This window comes from Agelaius tricolor, unplaced genomic scaffold (assembly GCF_023055355.1).
Source record: "Agelaius tricolor isolate 1412-34295 unplaced genomic scaffold, bAgeTri1.0.p SCAF_3, whole genome shotgun sequence".
Classification (NCBI taxonomy): Eukaryota; Metazoa; Chordata; class Aves; order Passeriformes; family Icteridae; genus Agelaius; species Agelaius tricolor.
In genome coordinates, this window is record NW_027269263.1 from 19,640,231 (window position 1) to 19,662,423 (window position 22,193).

The following is a 22,193-nucleotide window of genomic DNA, read 5'->3' on the forward strand; positions in this document are numbered from 1 at the left end:
CTGAAGGACTGCATTTCTCATTCAGCTTTCCCTCATAAATAAATCACATCTTAGACCCAGGACTATAAAAAGATTATTAACAGCACACTCTTGCCCCTTGTAGTCCAGCATTGTGGGTGGCTTCAGTCAGTGTTTTCATGTATGCAGACAAGAGGCTGCATACTGCAAACACTAACCACCCTCTCAGCCAGCAGCAGAGGTCATCGCCATGGCCAGCCCTCATTTCTAGTCACGGAGGAGTTTTCAGTTCAAAGAGCACAATGTTGGGGTTGGGTTTTTTTGATCTGTGTCAGTAATTCAGGTTTGGAAGCCTGGTAGTTGCTCAGACGCCAGGAGCAGCTGGAAAAGATGACACAAAATGCGACAAGGCAACCATATTTCTCTGGGAAATCAAAGCATTCTCCCAGTGGTGGTGCTGTCATGATGGAGGCAGAAAACCATTTGAACAGCCAACCACTGCCCCCACACACATGGCAGAGAAGAACGTGTGGAAGCGTGGCGATCCTGCAGCACACATGGCGGAGCAGTGGCTCTGCACACAGCTGTGCTGACTGGCTCCCATATCCGCTGGCGTCTGATGCTTCCTCAGGTCACTGCTGATCGTGACTGTGCCAAGCAATTTCACAGAATCACCGAATCAGTTAGGTTGGGGAAGACCTCTGAGATCATGGAGTCCAACCTGTGACCGAACTCCACCATGTCAACCACACCATGGCACTGAGTGCCGCATCCAGCCTTTCCTTAAACACCTCCAGGGACTGTGACTCCACCAGCTCCCTGGGCAGCCCATTCCCATGTCTACCACCCTTTCCGTGAAGAAATTCCTCCTGGTATCCCACCTAAACCTCCCTTGGTGCAGCTTGTGACTATGTGCTCTTGTTGCCTGGGACAAGAGGCCGACCCTCACGTGGCTACGGCCTCCTTTCAGGGGTTGCAGAGAGCGATCAGGGCACCCCTGAGCCGCCATTTCCCCGGCCGAACCAGGCCCCGCTCCCCCGGTCCCCATGGCAACGCGGCGGGCGCGCGGGGGGCGGCGCTCGGGCGGGCGCTTCCGGGCGGTGCCGGCGGTGACGTGGCCGGCGGGGGCTGACGGCGCCGCGCGGCCGCTTCCGGTGAGCCTGGGGGCCCCTGAGGGACGCCCCCCGGCGGCTGCCCCCGGACGGTCCCGCCGGGCAGGCTGGGGCCGGGGCTGGGGCTGGGGCCGGGGCTGGGGCTGGGGTGGGGGCTGCGCTCGCCCCCTGCCTGCTACCCTTGCCCTGCCCGCAGCCCCTGCCCGGCACTGCCCGCAGCCCCTGACCGCTGCCCCTGCCCGGCCCCGCTGAGCTGTGGGTGAAGCGCGGGTCCCTCAGGGTCGGGTGTGGTGAAGGCGCCCACCCTCACGGCGTCGCCGTGCCTTGGGTGCTGCCGAAGGGTGGGCGGAACCCAAATGTGCCAGTTAATTGCTGTCCGAAATTAAATGGAAACGAGGTTTGTGCGTGGGGAAATAATGAGGCTTTCGGTGGGAAGCTTGAGCACGGCCTGCCGAGACAGGCGGGGAATGTCATAAAGTGACGTGACTTGCTGTGAAGTCAAGAGCACGGAGATGTGTGATGGATGTCGGGGATAAAACTGAGTGTTTTAGCAGTCGCGGTGCAAGGTCGAGCGTGGAAAGAAGCAGCTGCGGGAAGGGACCACGTTTTGTTCTGTGCTTTGGAAACGCTGCACGTGTGTCAGTGTTGGGTTTGGAACATGCAGCATTCAAATTCGAGGGATCCATCCTCTCGCATGCAGAGCAGAGAACCAGGGACACTTGACTAATATTTCATCTTTTGATATAAGAGCAGAGGCCACAATGTGGCATCCCGAAAAAGAAAAAGGAGATTGATAAGGGTGACAGGCTGGTTCTATGTTTTTTTTCTATTGCAATCATTCTTTTATTTGGTTTATTCTGTTCTTTCTTCCCAGGGATTTTGGAATAAGTAGCTTCAGACAAACGGACTCCACTGAACCAAAACAATGTTTGCAGATTTGGACTATGATATTGAGGAAGATAAACTGTGAGTATTTCATTTGTCTTTTCCTGGTGTTTCTTACAATAGAAGTAGGCCTCGCAACCAAGACCTAATGAGAGTTGATAAATTTACCTGTGTGTGACACTGTGTGCTGAGCATCAGCCTTCCTGTTCAGTGCTGATTTCTTGCTCCCTCTGGAGAGTGGGGATGAGGCATCGCTGTGCTGACAAGCAAAGAAGAATATTTGTGTTGCTCTGTAGTGACTGCCCTGCATTTAACATAGAGCACTTGATTTGCATCACGTTTATGCTGTGCAAGTTGTCCTCTCACCCCAGCACTAAGTCCAGCTGAAACACTGAAGCATGATAGTGTTTCTTCAGTGCCTAGCCATAGATGAGGGTGTCTCTTCCACCTCTAATCCTTGCATGCAATCCCAAGAAAAAGATGGCACAGAAGGTCTCCCTGCTCGCCCATGCTGATAGACCTTGTGGCAGAGGTGAGGAGGTGAGGGAATGAATTCAGATGTGCAGTGCCCATGATGTTTTCCATTTGTACTGACTCAGATACCAGAGTTGTTTCATATGCAGGCAGCTCTGCCTACATCCAGTTATTCCTTTCTCTTTGTAGGGGCATCCCCACTGTACCTGGGACAGTGACCCTGAAGAAGGACTCTCAGAACCTGATTGGGATCAGCATTGGAGGAGGAGCACAGTACTGCCCCTGCCTCTACATCGTCCAGGTGGGCACCTGGGGAGGAAAAATAAGCCATCTTTTTAAAACAGAGTTGGCCTGAGAGATGGGAAGTGTGGAAAGACAGCGCTATGCTGTTTGTTTTTCTCAAAGTGGGAGATGACATCTCACTTTCCCGTGAAAAGATTTCCTTACTCTAGTACCTAGTAGGTGTGGAAGAATTAAATTAAGACTGCTGGAATTATCCTTCTCCTTGGAGAGCATGTTAGAATTCACAGGGGAGCAGTGTGACACTCCCAACACCAGGAAATCCTGTGCTTGAGGAGGCACATCCTAGGGGCAAGAACTTCCTGAGAGAACAAGATGGTCAGCCCACCTCTTGGTTTGGAAAGGGGGAAAACTGCAGCTTCACCGTGGACAGAGCAGAAGTGGATTAAGAAGGAGGAGTGCAGCTGTTTGGCGTGTGCTCTTCAGCTCCGCCCTGCCCCTCCCGTGACTGCAGGTGCCTGTCTCTGCCCTAGGTGTTCGATAACACTCCCGCAGCCTTGGACGGCACCGTCGCAGCCGGGGATGAAATCACCGGGGTCAACGGGAAATCCGTCAAAGGGAAGACCAAAGTGGAGGTGGCCAAGATGATACAGATGGTAAAGGTGAGAGGTAGGAGGGGGCCACTGGAGCTTCTGGGTTGTAGTTGGCAGCTTATTGTCGTTGGGTAAAGGGAGCTGCTGCTGCTGCCTGCTTCCAGCACAGCAGTTTGGGGTTTGCTCTCTCTGCAGGGAGAAGTGACAATACACTACAACAAGCTTCAGGCCGACCCAAAGCAGGGCAAGTCTTTGGATATTGGTAAGACTGGTTTCTTTCTCCCTAGAGTGTTAAAATGATGCAGGAGGGTGAAAGATTGGTCCCAGCTAAAACCAAATCTGTTTCCTTTCTTGCTCTTAACTCAGTTGTTTTCAAATGGATGCTATCAAAGAGAGTTACAGGTTTAAAAAAAATCCTTCCCTGACATTTTGAAATAGGCTTGAAAGTTAAATCAAGACTTAATTGTAGTTGTGGGAGGCTTGTTTTTCTGTGCTGTGTTTAGTATGGATGATGAATCTCAACTGCATAATAATTTAATTAATCTATTTTTAATACATGTAAGTTAGGCTGACCTATTTTGAGATGTACACAGAAATGTGTCAATTGAAAGGCATTGGTGGGGATTTCTAACCATGGAGAACAGTGATGAAATACCTATCTACACTGAGTTTTGTACAAACATAAATTTTATGAGAGACAGGAGAGCCTTTATTGCTAAAACAAAGTGTCTGGTTTTGAACTAAGCCTACACAGCTGTCTCCTTTATGTGATCTGCCTTTCTCACTTTCAGCAAAATGTATCCATTCTCTTTGCTGTCATTTATTTTCCTGGTGATTATGGTGCTAATAAATTGACAGGAATTCTGGGAAATTGTGAATAGTGAGATGGATTTCTGGGAAAACAGAAGTGTGATGAGAATATGGTATTTTCCAGAACACTGTGGCTTCAGCTGAGTTCTTGGGATCTGCAGGCAAGTCTGCCTGTAAATAAAGGTGACTGAGTCATCTGGTTCCAAGGAGGGCATAGATGTGTCTAGTAATTTGTAGGCTATGACGACCAAAGGCAGAAATTCCATTAAGAGGTGGCAAAAGGGTTTAATTAGGATTCAAAAGGTAAAAGTAAGGAAAGAGACAGCACTGAGCATTAAGTCCTGATTGTCATTCAGCCTCATTACTTCAGCTGAAGTAATACAGCAGATAGCATAAGCAAAGTTTAGTTCCAAATATCAAGATAAGTGCTTTGCTTATAGCAGAGTGATTGACTGGGACAATCTTCCAAAAGAATTGCTGGAGCTCTTATGATTGAAGTATTTAGGATGTGAGATCAGGGCAGATAGGCAAGTTAGAAAATGTGTTAGGCATGGCTGGACCAGAGTGCCCTGTTTCTGCAGTATTCTTTCTTCTTGCTGCCTCAATACTGAGTTAAGTGCAGTTTATCCAGTGCCTGGAAAACCAGTGGAATGTGCTGGGGAGCTTTTCTTGCCCATGGAAGTGACCCTGATGCTGGTTTGTCACTTTGTTTTGGCCTTTAGTATTGAAGAAGGTAAAGCACCGGCTGGTGGAGAACATGAGCTCGGGGACAGCAGATGCCCTGGGGTTAAGCCGAGCCATACTTTGCAATGGTAGGTATTGTTCCAGGAGGACATTTTCCTAATGGAATGCTTACTCTCCTGTGTTTGCTTGCTTTTTATTGTTGTTTGCATGGTCCACATTCTTTTCTTCTGCTCTGCCTTGCTGTTGTGATTGTCTCTGCCCTTCCTGAGTGATACAGCCTGTCCCTGTGGCCACTTAAATGTTATCTCAGGTCAGATTAATTTAAAGCAGGGACCATCTTAGTGAATGGCAATAGATGATGACCCCACACTATAAAATAAGTTTGCAGTCATTTTAAAAGCTTCCCCTATTGTATCACAGGACAGGTATTAAGGGGCGAGGGAAATTTGAACCAAATATATGAAACTGGTATTTTTCCACCAGTTTCATATATGTCATATCCACATGTTTAAGATCAGGTCCTAAACATGTCCTGAATGTGACTGTTATAATTCTTTATTCTAATTCTTGTTTCTATTTAGATGGACTAGTGAAGAGATTAGAGGAGCTGGAGAGGACTGCAGAGTTATACAAAGGTAAACTTGGTATTCCATCAGACAGCAGATGGGAGAGAAGGATACTTTCATTGTGTTTCAGTGAAGTGACTTAAATGTTTTTTCTGGCTTCCATCACAGGCTTGACAGAGCACACCAAGAGTCTTCTCAGGGCTTTCTTTGAGCTATCTCAGACACACAGAGGTAAAGAATCTTAGCAAAGGGAGCACAAATCTTTGACTTTCAGTTTCAGGAGTTTTTGTCAGTACTTAGATATGTGATTCTCTCACTCAAAAAAAAAAAAAACAAGGGTTGCAGAAATGAGCTGTGAAGGGCTGCTCTCCTGTATTACCAGTCATAGTGCTAACACAGGCCCTGTCCTTCACATAAGACATTGGGGAAATGCCCTGCCAAACTCTGGTCTTCAGGGAATATGTAGCTTACCTTTACTATTTCCCACCTGTAACATCATCCCCCAGCTAATTGTAAGGTTATGGGAGAGACTTCTAATACTGGAGACAAGATTTTTCTCAGGGTTCACCTCTTTATTCATCTGTCTGTATTTATTCTGCTCATGCAGCATTTGGAGATGTTTTCTCTGTCATTGGTGTACGGGAACCACAACCAGCTGCCAGTGAAGCCTTTGTGAAATTTGCTGATGCCCATCGCAACATTGAGAAGTTTGGGATTCACCTTCTGAAAACAATTAAGCCGGTAACAAATTTAACCATAGGAGTAAAGGGTTTGGAGTAGAGGGGAATCTAGAAAGGCAGAAACTGTCTTTAAAGGTGTGGTCTTAAAAGTTCATTCATTAAGGGAAGAAGGATCCTTGTCTGCTTTCCTTCAGGGAATTCTCTTCGTAATGAAAAGAACCTGAGAGGTAACATAATGAATATATCAACTTTGTCCCTGTGATTTCTGCATATGGGTATATTCCTCTCCTTCTCTTTTGGGAATGAAGGAGTTGTCTCACTGACCGTGTAGTACCTGATATTGGTACCCATAACTGCATTGTGTCACTAAAAGAGTTCAGACAAGCAACCCAAGAACAATGTAAGAATTTCAGTCATTATATAAGAGTGAGAGTCTCCAGGGGATCTCTGCACTTAGTTTAGCAAAGAGAGAATTTAAGTGTTGATTTGGGCACCAGTTTCAGTGCTGTGTTGGATAGATCATGCTAGGCCATAAAACGTTGAATCAGGGAGAGCTGTTTCCAGAACCAGCTGAAAATAAAATGAGTCAAAAGCAGATGAATCCATGCTATAAGTGAGGCAAGCATTTCTAGCACTGGAACCACTTGCTAGTGACAGTAGAGGAGGCTCTAACCATTCTGAGCCATGATAAAACATTTTCTTTCAAATGTGCTGGAGTTCAAAGAAGAGTTTTGAGGCATCCTCATGGCCTGTGCTGTGGAAAAGGTTGCACTTGAATTGTAGTCATGTTTTTTAGTCTTAATTCAGCAAGAGGGTGTTTCTGTTGCAGATGCTCACTGACTTGAATACCTATCTGAATAAAGCCATTCCTGACACAAGGCTGACTATCAAAAAATACCTGGATGTCAAGTTTGAATATTTGGTGAGCTGCTTTTTTTTTTTTCTAAGTGTTGGTCGAAATTAAGTTTCCTAGAATCACCTGAAAGTCACATCTAGCCTATATGATCACATATCCATCCTTCCATAATCCATGAGAGAATGCCCTGTTTTTTCTAGTTCTTTGCTTACTGACAGATTACTCAGATTCAGATACTTGCTTTTAACTTAACACTTCTCACTGGTAAGCAGGATCTTACAGTACCCATATGACTTATTTCCTACATGATCAGAATTATTTCCTGATTTATTTCTAAAGAGTTTCTCTGCAACTTAGACTCTTGAACTCCTCTGAAGAGCACCCCCTTACATATTTTTCAGGTAATTTTGGACACTCTTTCTTTAGCCAAAGTAAACAACTGTCAAGTCATATTTGCTCTAATTTAGACCTTGCCTTTTTTTACCTCCTTCATTCCATTCAGCCTTCATTTTCTACCCAAAAAGGGTAAGATTGCTCAGTTCACCTGTTCTCTAATTGTAGGAATCTATTTCCTTTTGCCTGTTGAGAGTAGTACTTGGAGCTGCAGCCCTAAGGCAAGGGAATATGGTAGAATCTCTTCCTACATCAATCCTCCCTCCAATTAATATTTTTGTTTTCCTTCTTATTTATTCCCAACTCATACTTCTCTTGTACTGTCTTTTCCCAAAGAGTAGATGAACACAGGATTTTTTCCCACTGTGCTTTCTTCAGAGTCTGTCCACTGAAGAAAGGCTTGGAATGGTGCAACCTCATGGGTATGGGTGATGATAAAGTTGTTTCTAATTTTTAATAGTTCCTTCTTGTTTTGCTTTTTTTTTTATCTTTAATTCTGCAAAGTCTTACTGCCTGAAAGTCAAAGAGATGGATGATGAAGAGTACAGCTGCATTGTGAGTATCAGTACAATTGCAAAAGCACTCCTGTGCCTGTCAGCACCCAAACCAGTGAATGCATCCTAAGGAATTACATACATTTATTCTTAATGTATTAGAAATAGGGGATCCTTAAATACTACCTGGGGAGCACTGCAGCTTGTTTGCTCAGTGGTTGCCTTTCTCAGTGTTTAAGTACTATTAGGTTATGTAAGGAGGATTAAGGTGTTATCTTCACAGATTCCATTTGTGTGTAGTGTACAGCTTATCATTAAGACTTGTTTCTTAGAAGTGGAGATTTAGCTTCTCTGTAGCAAAATGCATGTGAAGCTGCATTTATAAGTGAAGGAAATTGATTAAAGGATATCTGTTAACAATAGGGGGTTTATAATTTAGAGTTTTAGGACTTTAATCCTTAACAGCTCTGTTTAAAATAGCTAAAGGTATCCCATAAATTCCAGTTTCCCTGCATAAGAATAACATCTTTTTTTATCCTCGGTATCAACCTCAGAGCAGACATTTGATTTCTTGGAATGTCTAGTTCCCAAGTGCCAAGCAGGAATCAAACTCCTAACACAATCTTTCATTATTCATTTCCTTCTAAATGGGAAGGAAAGAATCCCAGTCTTGCCCAGCAGAGTGGCACCTTTGGGTTTGGCACACGCAGTGTGTGTTAGGGAGCCGTAGTCTGTAGCACAGATTTTTCTGTATGTTGTGTTCACAGGTGCAAGGGAAGGATGCTTCATTGCTGACAAAGCTAACCCCTTTCCAGACTTTTGCAGGACAATGTATAGGTCCCTCCCGGTTGGTTTCCAGTATTTTGTCTGGATGGTTGTAGATACCAGAGGGTTCCCTTTGTAGATATGTAATTCATTATGCAATCCATACAGGGAAAACCTTACAGAGGAGGGCAGAATTTTTGTGTGCTTGATATAAACTTGTTCTTAATGCCTGTCTTGCTAGTCCAGGTTAGAAGCCATGTCACCTCTCCATGCTGGGCTGAAAGGTGCCTGTCCTTTTGTATTTGCTTAGTAGTGATGCTTTACCATGGTTGGTGTGTTTGGCCTTCAAAGTGGCCCCACTGACTGCCAGTTTTTGACACGGCTCAGTGTTCCTCCTGCTTCCTGACAGCAGTTCCCATGTGCCTGAGAGGTCCGTAATAACCCAAGGCCATTGTGAGTCCACTCTGGTAGGCAAGCACTGCTGTGGGAGTCTCTAACATGGCGCTGTGTTTTTGGCAGGCTCTGGGTGAGCCTCTCTACCGGGTCAGCACTGGGAACTACGAGTACCGCCTCATCCTGCGCTGCCGTCAGGAGGCTCGCACACGCTTTGCCAAGATGAGGAAGGACGTGCTGGAGAAAATAGAGCTCCTGGACCAGAAACATGGTGAGTGCCACTGCTGAGTTCAGCAGACATGACTTTGGCCTCTCTGTTCCTCCTCTGTCTCAGCTCAGAAGACAGCTCAGTTCTTCTTTGCTGAAGAGCTCCTTTGTGGCTGTACCCGAGACATCAGCTCTGAGGGGCAAAATGTGTAGGTGATGGTATCTAACACTGGTAAGGGAAGCTTGATCACAGCCTTCACACTGTTTGGAAAGGAAGTTTTTACACTTTTTCCCCCCAACATGTCTCCACTGCAGTGCAGGACATAGTGTTCCAGCTCCAGCGTTTTGTCTCCACAATGTCCAAGTACTACGACGACTGTTACGCCGTGCTCCGGGACGCAGATGTCTTTCCCATCGAGGTGGACCTCGCTCGCACCACTCTCAGCTATGGGCAGAAGGATACCTACACAGATGGGGCGGAGGAAGAAGGCGAAAGCGAGAGAGAGGGTAGCGGGAGGGAGGATGCAAATGGAGAGAAGCTCATTGATGATGCCTGAGTGTGTCAGCATGGCCAGAGGGAGGACTCTGCAGACTTATGAAAACATGTATTTCACGTGGCCATTCATCCTCCACCATTTCTCTGTGTATCCACCCTGGGATTCCTTCTCTGCTCTGGGTGGGGTAGCTGGTTGGATTGGGACCAGCCTCTGCTTTCGTCTCTTTTCTTTTGCTTGTTTGCCTGGATAATTCTTTTTGCCCCTGGAGACTTCTGGTACCCAGCCTGGGTACTGCAGTGTGGGGAGGAAAAGCCACTCCTACACCGCCATGTGCCCCTGTGCAGGCAGGACTCTGCTGAGCACGGGGGCAGCACCACTCCTCTCTGGCACATGGAAGCCAGTTAAGGGTTTGGAGGTGATTACAAATGGTGAGGGCAGCCCCTTTCCATCCTCCCCTTGTGCTATGGGGAAGTGTTGGCATCACTGCTGGCTGTCTTCAAGCTCCTTCTGAGGATCCACCTTAGGACTGTGATGGAAATACCCTATCTTTAAAATAGAAAAGAGACACAAGCCCTTGTGGAGAGAGGAAGAGGCTTTGGGTTTTTTTAGTATAAAGAATGACTAGTGTGCTCTCCTCTCTGCACAGCTATTTTGTGCTGCCTCTGGGCCAGCCAGCAGCAGTAGCTATCCTCCCATTCCCTAGCACAAGGGAAGGGGGGAAAGGAAAGCTGAGGTAAGTGAGAGTGCTTCTTTCCTCCTTCCTTTTCTCTTCCCCTCCCTCCATCCCTGTGGGCCAATCCCAGATGCAGATGGCACTTCATCTGTTAATGGGCTGCACAACTGCCCGGAGTGGTGGTGTTCTTGGGCCAGGGTTTTGACTTCTCTGTTATTACATTCTGGTAGTCATGGGAGAAGTTATTTAAGTGCATTAATTTATGATCAAGATTTTTCTTTTTTTTAGATTTGTGTTTCTCTTTGATTGTTTTTGGAGCTTCTTCATCTCTGTGGGTGGCTGGAAAAAAACCATCCATGGTCAAGCTGCTCTGGAGAATTTAAACAGACTGGTGTAGTGACTATTGTCTGTAATAAAGAAATATGTGACATTTAATTTCATGTCCTTCATGCCTTTCTATGAAAGGTTTTTTTGCTTATCTTCCATTGGTTTTAATCTTAAGGTATAATCTTGGGAAGATGGGTGTCATGTACTAGCCATTTTTGTCTTGTACTGGTGCATAATCTCTATAACAACCTGTGGTGGTCAGTGCAGTGCAGATTTCCAGAGGAAGAGAGTTATAAATGCTGTAGCAAGGCCAGTCCTCCAGGAACACCAGCTGCTCTGCATTTTAGCTTCCCAGGGGAGCACCAGCCTTTTAAAGGCCCCCAGGTGCCTTAGTCCCGCCAAGGTGGCATCCCTGTCCCTCTCCAGGCCAGCTTCTTCACACAGCTCAGCTGTTGCATCACAAGCTTCAGCTGATGCTTAAGTCCCTGATCCTCTTTCAGAGTTGTTTGTTGGGCCAAAACACGAAGCAGTTGGGGGGGAACTGAAAATGCTTCAGGGGAGTCTGCCTAAAAGCCATTGAAACCAAGTGTAAAGCAGCATAGCTGGGTTTTTTAGGAAGAGGTCTGGGAATCTTGCAGCACTGTCTGTAGTGAAACCTCGTACCCTGAGGGCTTTTATTTGCTTTTGTGAAAATAATTTAAGAGTGGGAGGCTTAGTGGGAAATGTTGGCTTGTGACAAGGAAACAGAGGGGACCTTGTTCTAGTGACTGGCCTGGCTGACAAGGGCAGTTGTTTTCATGCTGTGGACCTTGGACCTCTGGGAAGCTGTGAGCTCCTTGGAGGGCATACTAGTGAATAAGGGAAACCCAGCCTGGGGTTACTGGGGAAAGAACTGCAGAGCAGCTTGGTTGAGCAGAAACAGTGATCTTTCCTTGTTGGAAAGGGAAAACAAGCTTTGAGAGCACTGGGTGAATGCCTGCAGGGCCCCAGCACCCTTGCTGCTGCTCTCATTCTCCCAGAGCTTTGCATCTGGGGTTTGGTATGGGGTTTAGTCTTGTTTGGGATATTTCTAAGTGAGTTTGAGTAGGAAAAAGCCCAAAGTCACCACTGTGAATAGCTCAATATGAGATCTAACAGTGGTGTTAGCTATGGTGGGACAGAGTACAGCCTCATGGGGTTTACCTTCTCCCCTCCAATCTCCAGTTCTTCTGTCTCTTCTTAAACTGATATTCTTCAACAGCTTTATTTTGCTCATCATTTGCTGCTGTTTTTTGTTTAAGAGCACCTAGAATGAAACCCTTTCCTTCATGTCCCCACTCCCCTGCTGTGTTTAAATGGCTTTATGGATCCTGCCAACTACCCGTTAATTTGTAGTCAGTCTGGTCTGGAATGAAACATAACTTTTGGTGGCCCAACAAGCTGCCTTCCCTGTAGCCTTCTGCTTAGTTTTTGATCCCCTGTTATAGTCACAGGTTCCCCCAGGGTCTCTGAGGTGAAGCAGTTCAGGAAACCGGAAGAAAGAGCTTTGGCCAGGGGTGTTTATAAAAGATCCAGTCCTAAAGCAGATTAGAAGTGCTTTAAGCATGCCAGGGAAGGTTGTCCTCTCTGAATCTAGAAATCCACTACTGCAGCAGGGGGTGAGGGGGTCATGCCTGCTTTACCACGTGCTCCAACACCCTCGTTAGCGGCACTTGGGGACTGGGGCTTGTCCTTCTGCCTTACCTTTGATTCCTTTATGTAAGGAGGTTTTCTCTATTTAAGAGGAAAACACAGGCACGTCTGGTGCCATTCCTGCTCAGTGGATAATCGCTTGGGACATGGTTATTTACCTGCCTTGAAACCCCCGCCCCCACAGGGGCCAAGTTGTTCCCTTCACACGTCAACGGGGCTCACTTGAGCCTAGATAAAGCTGGCTTGGTGCTATTCCTGTCAGCGAGGCTCCGTGCTGCAGCTGCACACCTAATGGCATTAGCCTTTCTTAGGTGTCTTCTTCTTGTACCTCAGCAGCAGCCTCTGAGGCAGCGCTTCCCTACTTGGGGAAGCAGCATCAGGTGTCACTGCCCCAGCTTTACCGTCCACAAAAGATGCGCCAGGCAGAGGTGCTTGGAGCTGGTAGTCTCCTGGTTCGGCAGTGCCCGAGGGAGGTGTTGCAGAGAGCCTGGTGTCTACCCCCACGCTGGTGCCCCTGGACCTCCTAAACGTGCTGCCAGTGAGACTGACACTGTCCAGACAGGGAAGTGGGGTGAAGGAAACACTGACACCAGAACAGAGCATACCAGATCTGATTACAAAGAGTCTCTAATTGTTTGTGTTCGGTGTCGTGACAATGCAGAAGGAAAAGGAGAGTCCTTGGCAGCCTCTTCAGAAGACTTTCTCCAGGGCTGGTTTGAAAGTGAGGAAAGAAGATTATTATTTTTTCTTTTTGGTGTTTGGGCTGCTCTGAGCCTGTGTTGTACCAGCATGGGTGCAGGATGCAAGCAGACGTATCACTGGGTAGGTTGTGGACATATGTACATAGGGACCTGCTATTCTTGTACCTCTCCCTCTTATTTCTTACATCTGCCTTTGTCCCAACTTTCTGCTCCCCGCATCCCACCTACCCTCCCATGCTGAGGTGCTTGCACACAAGGCCAGTTTTATACATCCCTGTTCTCTGCCCTGGCTAGAAACTGTCCCTCTCCACCATCTGGTCAGCGTTGCAGCCGTCCCGTGCCAGCACCTCCCCGTCCCCGGCGGGACAGCCGCCTCCCTCCCCTCGCTGCTCCTCTGCCACATGGTTGGCTTCCTCGCTGGCCACCACCACGGCGTTGTCGGTGCTGTGGGCCGGCTGGTGGTTGTCGCTGCTGTGCTCCTCGGCTTCCTGCACGTCGGACTCCGCTTCCTCGGTGTCGCTCCCCGCTCCCGCAGTGGGGTTGTTCTCGGGGGAAGGCTCCTTCTTCCCTCGGTTCAGGCAGCAGTAGCTGGCCACACCCAGGAAGAGGGCGGAGAGCACGACCTCTGAGCCCGCCAGGTAGAAGATCACCTCATAGTTCTTGAGAGCATCGACCAGGCGGCCTGATGGTTGGAGAAGACGTGAGATGGTTGGAGAAGACATGAGATGGTTAAATTCAGCCTACGTACTCCTGCATGGACAGCCCAGTGCAGGGGGCAGCACCTGCATGTGGCTGAGGACCCATTCCTCAAGGGAGCAGCAAGAAGCCTGAATATCTAAAAATCACCCTGGGAAACAGCCACACTGTACTTCCAGGGAAAGTACGGTAACAGTACATGGTTGGTGTTTTCCCTTGTTTGGACAAGCTTAAAAAATTGTTAGTCTTTCTTGGTGGGCCATTTTTTCTACTTGCCAAAGTGGGAAAAGCCTCTCACGATTTGGATTGGCCAGTCTCAGAAAAGAAAGTTTGAGAGGCATTGCTATTTCTTAAGCTATTATGTCAGGAAAACATTCTGAAGGGAAGAACAAATTTCTCTTTGGCAGACAAATCCCTCCGGTTGGCCCACACCTGATGATTTCTGTGCCAGAGATATTCTCAATATATTTTCTGTATCCACTGGGGCTAGCAATGGAGGAAGAGGTCCCAGTCCTTGGGGAGCACAAACAGCTGCCTTGCTGCTGTCAGGATGCAGCCGTGGAACCGCGCTCTCCATCCCGGTCTCACCTGCTCCCGAATGCACATGTGACCCCAGTCGCTGCTGTGCTACAGAAACCGGCCCCAGGACACGCTGAGGTGCCTCCCGGAGCAGTCATGGGAGGCACGTGGTGCATTCCTGGGCAGGTGAATGTGGCCCTGTTCAGCCAAGCCGGATGGCGAGCAAGGAGCCCCAGCGCGCGTGCGTGTGCGTGTGTGAGTGCAGCTTATCCTGTGCCAAACGCCCTCGGCCCCACGGAGCGGGAAGCGGCTCAGGAGGATTACACCAAACAAAGCCACTTTGTTCACCCCCCTTCTCGCAGCTGAGCGCTGTTCTCCCCGAGTCCGAGCCATCAGGATTGTCAGAGCGCTCGGGCTTCCTGTGCCAGGGGGGTCCTACAGCCCCCAACACGACCTGGCTGCCCCCAGCACGGTTCTTCAGTGACCCTGCACTGTCTGCGTGCCACTGTATGTGCTCACAGCACCAAGGCGTAGCTGAGCTGAGGCAGGAGGGCTGAGGGATTCCCGTGTTAGCACCCTACTGGTGGGCATTGCTCCTTGGGGCAAGGTGCTGTTAAATCCTTCTCTTCCCCAATGATCTCTCTGCAGCTGCCTCCAAAACACATATTTCTTGACCCTCCCTGGCTTGGGACTGCCAACTGCCCCACAGCTTATAAAGTGAAACATGAATTATTGTTAGCATATAAGAGGGTCCTCTCTTGGCTGCCAAATTTTACTTGAGAACTGGTTGGAGTTGCTGAGGGCAGGTTTTACTCATAACTGGTGGTTTGTGTTGAGGAAGAGACCATTCACACAAAGGTCTTCAATGATGGGCTTTAGCCTGTGTATTACAGCTGAAGGAAGGGAGTGCAAGAAACAACAGAGTGGTTCCTGCCTGGGGATTTTCCATAGTCTTGTCCCTGACTCTTCCTTGCAAATCAGGAAACTGCACTTTGTTAGGAAATGAGCCTTGGGCATGATTTGGCTTTCTCACATGTGATCAGACACTCAACATTAATCTACACCAACCTCCATTCAACAGCCTGTTTTTATGGGCTGTTTGTGGGGCCTGGACCTTACCAGGGGCTGTGACCTAGACTAGACTGGCTGAAAAGCTGTGAGTGTCTTAATCCTCTTAGAAAAATTACCAGCAAATGCCTCAGGGGACTGTGCAAACTGTTTTGACTTGACTGACAGCAAAACACCTGTGCCTTGGAATTGGGATCCAAACAAATTGAGGTCACTTTTCACAGTGCCAATCAAAAGGCCATGGACACCAAGGAGCATTTGAGAGACACTTGCTTTGTCCTAATGAAGACTCTCAAAGGTTTGTCTGCAGCATGTGCCTGACCCTATCCTTAACATGATTCTTATGCAACATTCATAGTGAAGGCTGAGATCAGCTCTCAGCTTCTAGAGCAAACTTAAAGTTGAGAAATAGGGTTTTTCTTCAAGTGAGGTGTCCGTGCCCAGTACCTGCAATTCAGTGGAGCAGTGGCGGCCAAAAGAGGCACCTGCAGCAAGACACCTACCTGCAGAGGGTGGGCCGATGAGCACGGCAAAAGCCTCGATGAGCAGGACCAGGCCGATGGCGCTGGAGAACTTCTGGGAGCCGACGATGGCCATCAGCACCTCGAACTGCAGTGCCCCCACCATGCCGTAGGAGATGCCAAAGAAGACGCAGAAGATGACCAGCCCCGTGTAGTTGCTGGCCCTGGCACTGCAGATGTCTGTCAAGCCGTTGAAGAGCATGGAGAAGCTGAACAGATAGGCCACGTGAGGGCGGACCCACTTCAGCCCTGCCACCATGCCACAGGCTGGGCGGGCAAAGATGTCTATGAAGCCGATGATGGAGAGCAAGAACGCGGCCTCGGTGTCCGGGACGCCTGTGTCCTTGGCATAGTTGACCAGCAGTATGGGGGGCACAAAGAGACCCAGGACCAGGATGAACTTTGAAATGGTGTAAATGATAAACCCTCGGTTGGAGAAGATACTAAAATCCAGAAGCTTCTTTCCTTTCTTGGGCTTCTTCTTGGCTTTCTTGCCTTTCTTGGTTCCATCAGTGGTGCTGATTCCCTCCTCTGACTTCCCTCCTATGGGCAGCATCTCCTTGGCTTCATATTTGTCCTGAGCTTTCCCCATCTTCCTCTTCATGCCCATATCCAGGGGTCTCATGACTGCTCCACAAGTGCAGCAGTTAAGCAGAAGGCCCCCCATGATAAGGAACCCTCCTCGCCAGCCAAACTTCTCCAGCAGCACTTGCCCCAGAGGAGAGAGGGAGGAGAGGAAGACAGGGCTCCCAGCAGCAGCCAGTCCATTGGCCAGAGGCCGGCGCTTGTCAAAGTAGGTGCCCAGCATGATCAGTGAGGGCTGGAAGTTCAGTGCCATACCCAGACCTACATGGAAGGGAGAGCCAGGAGCGCAAGAACATGAGATGTGTTTTGCAACAAGCTGAAAACTCCCCTTAGACTATCCTAGTCCTGAAGTCCCATGATGGGATGAATGTACTCCTCACAAGCCTCTGTGTCTTCATGTTGGTGGATAGCCCCTGCAGGCGATGGGCTAAACCAGCCTGTCCATCTCAAGTGGGTTTGAATCAGGTAATTGTGCTCACACTTAGGCAGGACCTGAGCCTTACACAGGAATTCTGCCTCTTTCCCCTGCCACTGTGTACTGATGCTGCCTACCACAGTCACCACGATCACTGAGCACCACCTAGGTTTCTTCTGTCTCTTAGCCACAGGCCCCTGCTGTTTAGATCCAGCAGATGCATCCCTCACAGGTGCAAGATTCAGGACTAGGTGCTTCCCATAGCATGTGCAAATAGGCTGGGGAGACCTGATAGACGTGGCAGTGCTAAAGGGAAATACAACATGGTTTTGGCTCTCCCCAGGTAAGCCTGTGTTGCCCTCCAAATCTCAGGGCTCTTACCTGTCAGCACACCAGCTGTCAGATAAAGCTCGATGATGTTGGTGGTAAAAGATGCCAGGATCATCCCAGCGGAAGCTAGCAGCCCGCCAATGAGCATCACAGGCCGGCAGCCAAACTGGTTCACCATGATGCTGCATACTGGTCCTAGGAGGAAGCAGAGGAGACAGAGGAGGTGACCAGGAGAGGACAGGACAGCTGGGAAGGGCCAGGCAGCCCAAGCAGGGCTCTCAGGGAGGATGAAGCTGTAATGATGGAGCTCACTACTTGGCTGCTTAGGTACACATCTGTTGGGCCTGGCCAAGGGAGAGGGGCTGGTGGTGTGGAGGCTTCTGTTCTGCCCTGCCTTTGGACCCCTATTCCCTGGCGCTTGGTGTGATAGGAACAGCACTTCAGCAGTGGGAGCAAACCCTGTATCAGTTGTCTGGGATGTAGGTGTGGTGACCCCTGAGGTCTCCTAGGGCAGAGGAAACAGGGATATGAGATGCAGCACACTTCCAGAAGAGAAGTGGGAGGACAATTGTATTCTGCATCGTGGTTCATGACCAGGCCAGTGAGCATGAGAGAGTCCATGGGGACATGGTCTGGGCCCATGGCAGAGTGGGAGAGGTGTGAGCTGAGGAGGGGGAAGTGTGTCCAAGCATCACCTGTCCCATAGAGCATGGCCAGCATGATGGAAGAGATCCAGGCTGTGTCACTGTAACCCACGTGGAAATCTTTCATGAGCTCCTTGAAGTAGACACTGACGGCTTTGGGGAAGGCATAGGAGAAGCCAGTGATCACAAAGCAGCCAAGGAGCACGATCCAGCCCCAGCCACCATCCGGGGGCTTCACAGGAGCCGGGAGCTGCCCTTCTTCTGGGTCAGGTCTCCCCATCTTCTAACCTAGGAATGGAAAGGCAGGCTGGGAGGAAGTAGCGCAACACAGAGAGAGAAAGTCTGCTGGCACTGCAAGAACAGAAGAGCAGAGGAGCAAACATTTACTACAAGATTTCTCTCCATGCCCACTATCTCCAGGCTCTGAGAGGCTCATCAGGGGCCACATCTGCTCTTTGTACCCTGATCCTGCCAGGTGAGGTGACATTGCTTTGGGGTGTGAGGTCATGCCTCAGCTGGGCAGAGGTGGGAAGCTCCCCCTGAGACTGGGGCAGCCCAGAGCTCCATAACCCCTGGCCAAATATATACAAGCATTGTCACAGCTCCCAGCTGAGCCTGGAGATCCATCTGATGCAGCATCAGGATCTGCAGCACCCCCCTTGCTTCATATCCAGCCTTGCCTACAGATGGGGCGAGACAAAGACCAGCAATGTGAACCCTTTTTGCTTCCTAAAATCTGCCTTTGAGCCTCTCCCATGCTGGTCTGCTCCAGTGGGGAGTCCTCCAGGACCTGCCCTGCCACAGAAACCTCCAGCAGTGAAGCAAGGAGATCCATTAAGCCCTCTGTTCTTCCCTCTGGGAGGCCCCAGTGCATGGCACTCTCCTTCTCCCTCCCCTCCCCACCCTCAGGGGCCAGATTTCCGAAATAGGTGAAGGGGGAGAGCACAAAAACCCGGTGGTTATTTGCGTGCCAGAGAGATTAGGACTCTGTATGTACACAGAAGGGCCGGAACAAAGCATAAGTGGGGAGAAGGAGGGAATTAAAGGGGATGTCTTGTGAGTTGCTCTCAGGGCTCTTAAGCTGCCCAGGAATTTTGCTCCAGCTGACTGCTGTGGGTATGTTTTTCTTTTCTCCCTTAGGTACCAGGATTCTGCCCCTTCCAGCACCATTGGCCACAGTTTCTTTGTCAGCCAGGATTATTTCCACACCTGCATGCAAAGCCATCACTGGACTTATGCTACAGATGCTCCCAAGTAGATTAGACAGGCATTCTGCATGCCTGAGCTGGGCTTTTTTGGTCTGGTTTGTCTCCTATCACTGTCTGGTGGCAGCACACTCCTGGCAAGGGTCCTCTCTCCTGCCCAGCTCTCCTGGCTGAAGGGCTGCAAGATGGCATCAGCGTCCTCATCCCTTGGCACCAGCAATTGTGGGAAATGCCAGGAGTCACAAATGGACTAGAGAGTGCTGAGGGGACAGGGACTGTCTTATGGATGTGACACACATAGCTACAACCCAGGATCTCTGGATCTGGGTGCATTTCTCAAGGAAGTCCCTGTTCTTGGTGTCCTCCATGCAAAGGGGGTGAGTTGAGCTGATTCCCATAGTTGCTGTTGCTCTGGATGTCAGAGAAGTGCAAATCCTTTAGACAAAAGTGTGGATGGCACAAGCTGGGGCAGACCCCAGGCAGAGGGCCCTTACTTGGCAAGAGTGGTCTTATTCCACAGCCACCCCCAGCTGCAGCCCTCCTTCCCCTCTCCAGGGGAAAAACAGAGTGCAGCACTCAGGTACCTGCCTCCACCATGGGTCCCTGCAGCAGAGCTCCCCAAACTTTCAGGATGCTGTGAGCCACGAAAAAAGGGAGCTGAATCTGGCTCTGAGCATGGACTGGGGCAACTCTTCTGGATGGCTGTTTCCTAGCAGCTCTTGGGTTGATCCACTGGGGCCAGCACAGGCTGCTCTAATCTCTCCCTCCCAGCCTGGGTCTCAGGGACTCAGGGCAAGAGACAGAGAGGCAATGAACTGAAAGCAGGGGGCTATGAAGATATTTTAAAGGCAAGGAATCCCTACAAGGACGAGAAGAATAATGATACCAGCTACCCATAACTATCTCCAGCTACCCATACCTCCCCCATCTCGCCCTCACTGGTATTTTCTGGATCACTGGCACCCTGACAGTCAGACTGAATGCCTCGCTCAGTTTCTGCCATTTTGCCCACTCCTCCTGTCCCAGCTCCAGCTGACTGGCAAGCTGGGTCCAGCTGTACAAAAGGTGACCAGCTGCCAAAGCACGCTGATTTCTCAATCAGAGCTGGTGCTCCACCACTGCACCATCTGCTGCACGTAGCTACTTCAAGTAAGAGCTGCCACCAAATGTAGCCTGAGAATTTTTGTCCAAGCCCCTCTCCAGCCTTGCTTTTCTTGAGCTCATCCTGCACTGCAAATTAAATGAATCAATCAAACCATTGCAATCCATCTTTCCCTCAACCTTGCTGCTCCCTGCCAGCACTCTAGCAAGAAAATATTTGTCTGTCTCTGACATGCTCTTCAGAGATTTTGGAGCACTGCCTGTCAATGATGAGCCCATGGCATCTGATTTTAAAGAGCACATTAGACAAATGTCTGTGAGTACTTGTTTGAGTCTGGAGCTGGAGGGCACCTCTGCAGGAGCCACTTGCTCCATGCTAGAGAGCTGTACAGCAAAGCATGAAAGCACTTTTACCTGCCTGCAGCTAGGTGTGGCTGCAAATGATGGGGTGCACCAGAGGAGCTCACCTGTGGAGATGCCTCCAAGGCCAATATGCCATAGCACAGCTTGTAACACCTCTGCTGGAGGTTTATCCCAGCTGTGAGCCCGGCAGCTCAGAGCTGCCTCGTTCCTAACACCATGGCACACATGCTTCTTTGCTCACATCAGTCACACCACGTACCTGCTCCTGCCTTTGCACACTCTACAGCTCACTATCATTTTGTCCCCAGTTAAGGAGCTTTATCCACAGGTAAAAACACAGTTTGTGAGTTCACATGCACCTAAAAGCTCATCAGCATGAGCACCTGCCCTTCCCCTTGCATCACAGGAAGGTGGGCCAGAGCAGAACTTGCTGCAGGTGGCTGCAAGAAGGCTTGAATTGACCAGGAGGCACAAGCCCAGGCTGGAAGGGTGAAGACCACAGCAGGTTCAGCTGTGTCTGTCAGTCCCTGGACACACACAGAGCACAGTGCAGACAGTGCTGGATAATGCCCAGAAAATCCCCACTGTGCTAGACAAGCTGCACCCAGGAGGGTCCGCATAAATGCTCTTAGTGCCTCCATGCAGTACAGATAGGGTGGGGAGTCTATTTATTGAGTGCTAGGCCCACAGTTCATGCCACCAGCCTCTCCAACCCACAGACAACCCCCAGGAAAGCATTTTTTAGAGAATAAAATGAATGCCGGCCTGGGGTGAGTTGTTCCTCTTGGCTGCTGGAGCGAGGGTGCCAGCATCCCTCCACAGCACTGACCTGTGCAATCCAGCGATGGCCTCCGAGCACAAGCTGAGCCCCCAAGGGTTGAGCAGATCCCTCAGCAGCACTTCCTTCTCCCACTGGCTGGCACTTCCCGGCTCTGGATGAGGGTGCCTGGTTAGAAGGTCCTGCTGGATCTTTTCTCCATGGTGGGCACAGGACAATGCCTGCAGGAATCTAGCACCTGTCGAGCAGTCTCTTGTTCTCCGTTCCTTCCTTTGGAGCAGCTACGTCCTCACAAGACAGCTAATCCCCCTCTCAGCCTGCTTCCCTCCAGTTCCAGTGGTGCCCAGCAGAGCTGTCTGTGGCAGATCTGGGGGCACACCCTGTGTGGGGCACTCCCTTGCCTCCTGTGGGTGCGAGCAGTGTCCCACGGCACCCCCAGTGTGGATGTGGGTCAGGAGCTGCTTATGGCTTCAGGTCGGCAGAGACTAGTGGGTGCTGAGCGGGCAGAAAGCACTTCTCCACTTTTAAGAGGCTTTTCCAGCCAATGGGGATGAGGTGGCTGCCTGCCACAGCCCGAATCCCCCGGTAATCCCGCTGCCCAGGGGCTCCTTGCATTTTCCCCAGCAGGGCAGGGCAGGCTGGCAGGGATGGATTCAGTCAGAGGGACCAAGAGAGGAAGAAGTGGGGTGGGGGGTGCAGGGGTGGGAGGCAGTGGAGGAGGAGACCATGTGCCCATGGTTTAGTAAGGTACCCAACAGGTAAAGCAGCTGCTTTTGAAGCTTCTTCAGCTGCCAGCCACGATGGAGAAGCGGTGGTGGGGTTTTGCAGGGCATGTGCCCAGCAGAGAAGTGAGACAAGGTGGAGCAGCCAAGGAATCACTGCCAGCCATGGCTCAAACTGCCAGATCCTGCCCACCCAGGGCAGCTCAAGAACCCCCCTCAAAACCAGCCTCCCCAGGGGCTGGCTCACAAGAGGAGGGCTGGCAGGCA

At 49.8% G+C, this 22,193-nt stretch overlaps 2 protein-coding genes across 4 annotated transcripts; one reads left to right on the plus strand and one right to left on the minus strand.

Moving 5' to 3' along the window:
- Positions 1–1,029: 1,029 nt before the first annotated feature.
- On the plus strand, positions 1,030–10,715 carry PICK1 (protein interacting with PRKCA 1). 2 transcript variants are annotated; one of them, XM_071422847.1, is made up of 13 exons: positions 1,030–1,112; positions 1,945–2,036; positions 2,619–2,730; positions 3,203–3,331; positions 3,458–3,524; positions 4,795–4,884; positions 5,338–5,391; positions 5,491–5,553; positions 5,930–6,063; positions 6,832–6,924; positions 7,756–7,806; positions 9,030–9,174; positions 9,426–10,715. In XM_071422847.1, exons 2-13 carry the CDS (start codon positions 1,996–1,998, stop codon positions 9,665–9,667), a joined length of 1,221 nt encoding a protein of 406 aa, XP_071278948.1. In that variant the 5' UTR covers positions 1,030–1,112; positions 1,945–1,995; the 3' UTR covers positions 9,668–10,715. The 2 variants fall into 2 exon arrangements, with proteins under 2 accessions (XP_071278948.1, XP_071278947.1); XM_071422846.1 differs by lacking the exon at positions 1,030–1,112 and adding an exon at positions 1,119–1,467.
- A 1,506-nt stretch (positions 10,716–12,221) lies between these two features.
- On the minus strand, positions 12,222–21,684 carry SLC16A8 (solute carrier family 16 member 8). 2 transcript variants are annotated; one of them, XM_071424284.1, is made up of 5 exons: positions 21,256–21,684; positions 17,809–18,045; positions 17,165–17,308; positions 15,766–16,629; positions 12,222–13,661 (listed from the first exon to the last, which is right to left on the minus strand). In XM_071424284.1, the coding sequence occupies exons 2-5, from the start codon at positions 18,035–18,037 to the stop codon at positions 13,270–13,272; spliced, it is 1,629 nt and encodes a 542-aa protein (XP_071280385.1). In that variant the 5' UTR covers positions 18,038–18,045; positions 21,256–21,684; the 3' UTR covers positions 12,222–13,269. The 2 variants fall into 2 exon arrangements, with proteins under 2 accessions (XP_071280385.1, XP_071280384.1); XM_071424283.1 differs by having other exon boundaries at positions 17,809–18,108.
- Positions 21,685–22,193: the final 509 nt, after the last annotated feature.

Coding starts and splice junctions, on each gene's coding strand:
- SLC16A8 (XM_071424284.1), bottom strand. CDS start 18,037: ATGGGGAGACCTGACCCAGAAGAAGGGCAGCTCCCGGCTCCTGTGAAG. Junction 16,630..17,164: donor GACAGCTGGTGTGCTGACAG/GTAAGAGCCCTG, acceptor CCTTCCATGTAG/GTCTGGGTATGGCACTGAAC. Junction 13,662..15,765: donor CATCGGCCCACCCTCTGCAG/GTAGGTGTCTTG, acceptor TCCAACCATCAG/GCCGCCTGGTCGATGCTCTC.
- PICK1 (XM_071422847.1), top strand. CDS start 1,996: ATGTTTGCAGATTTGGACTATGATATTGAGGAAGATAAACT. Junction 3,332..3,457: donor AGATGATACAGATGGTAAAG/GTGAGAGGTAGG, acceptor CTCTCTCTGCAG/GGAGAAGTGACAATACACTA. Junction 7,807..9,029: donor ATGAAGAGTACAGCTGCATT/GTGAGTATCAGT, acceptor TGTTTTTGGCAG/GCTCTGGGTGAGCCTCTCTA.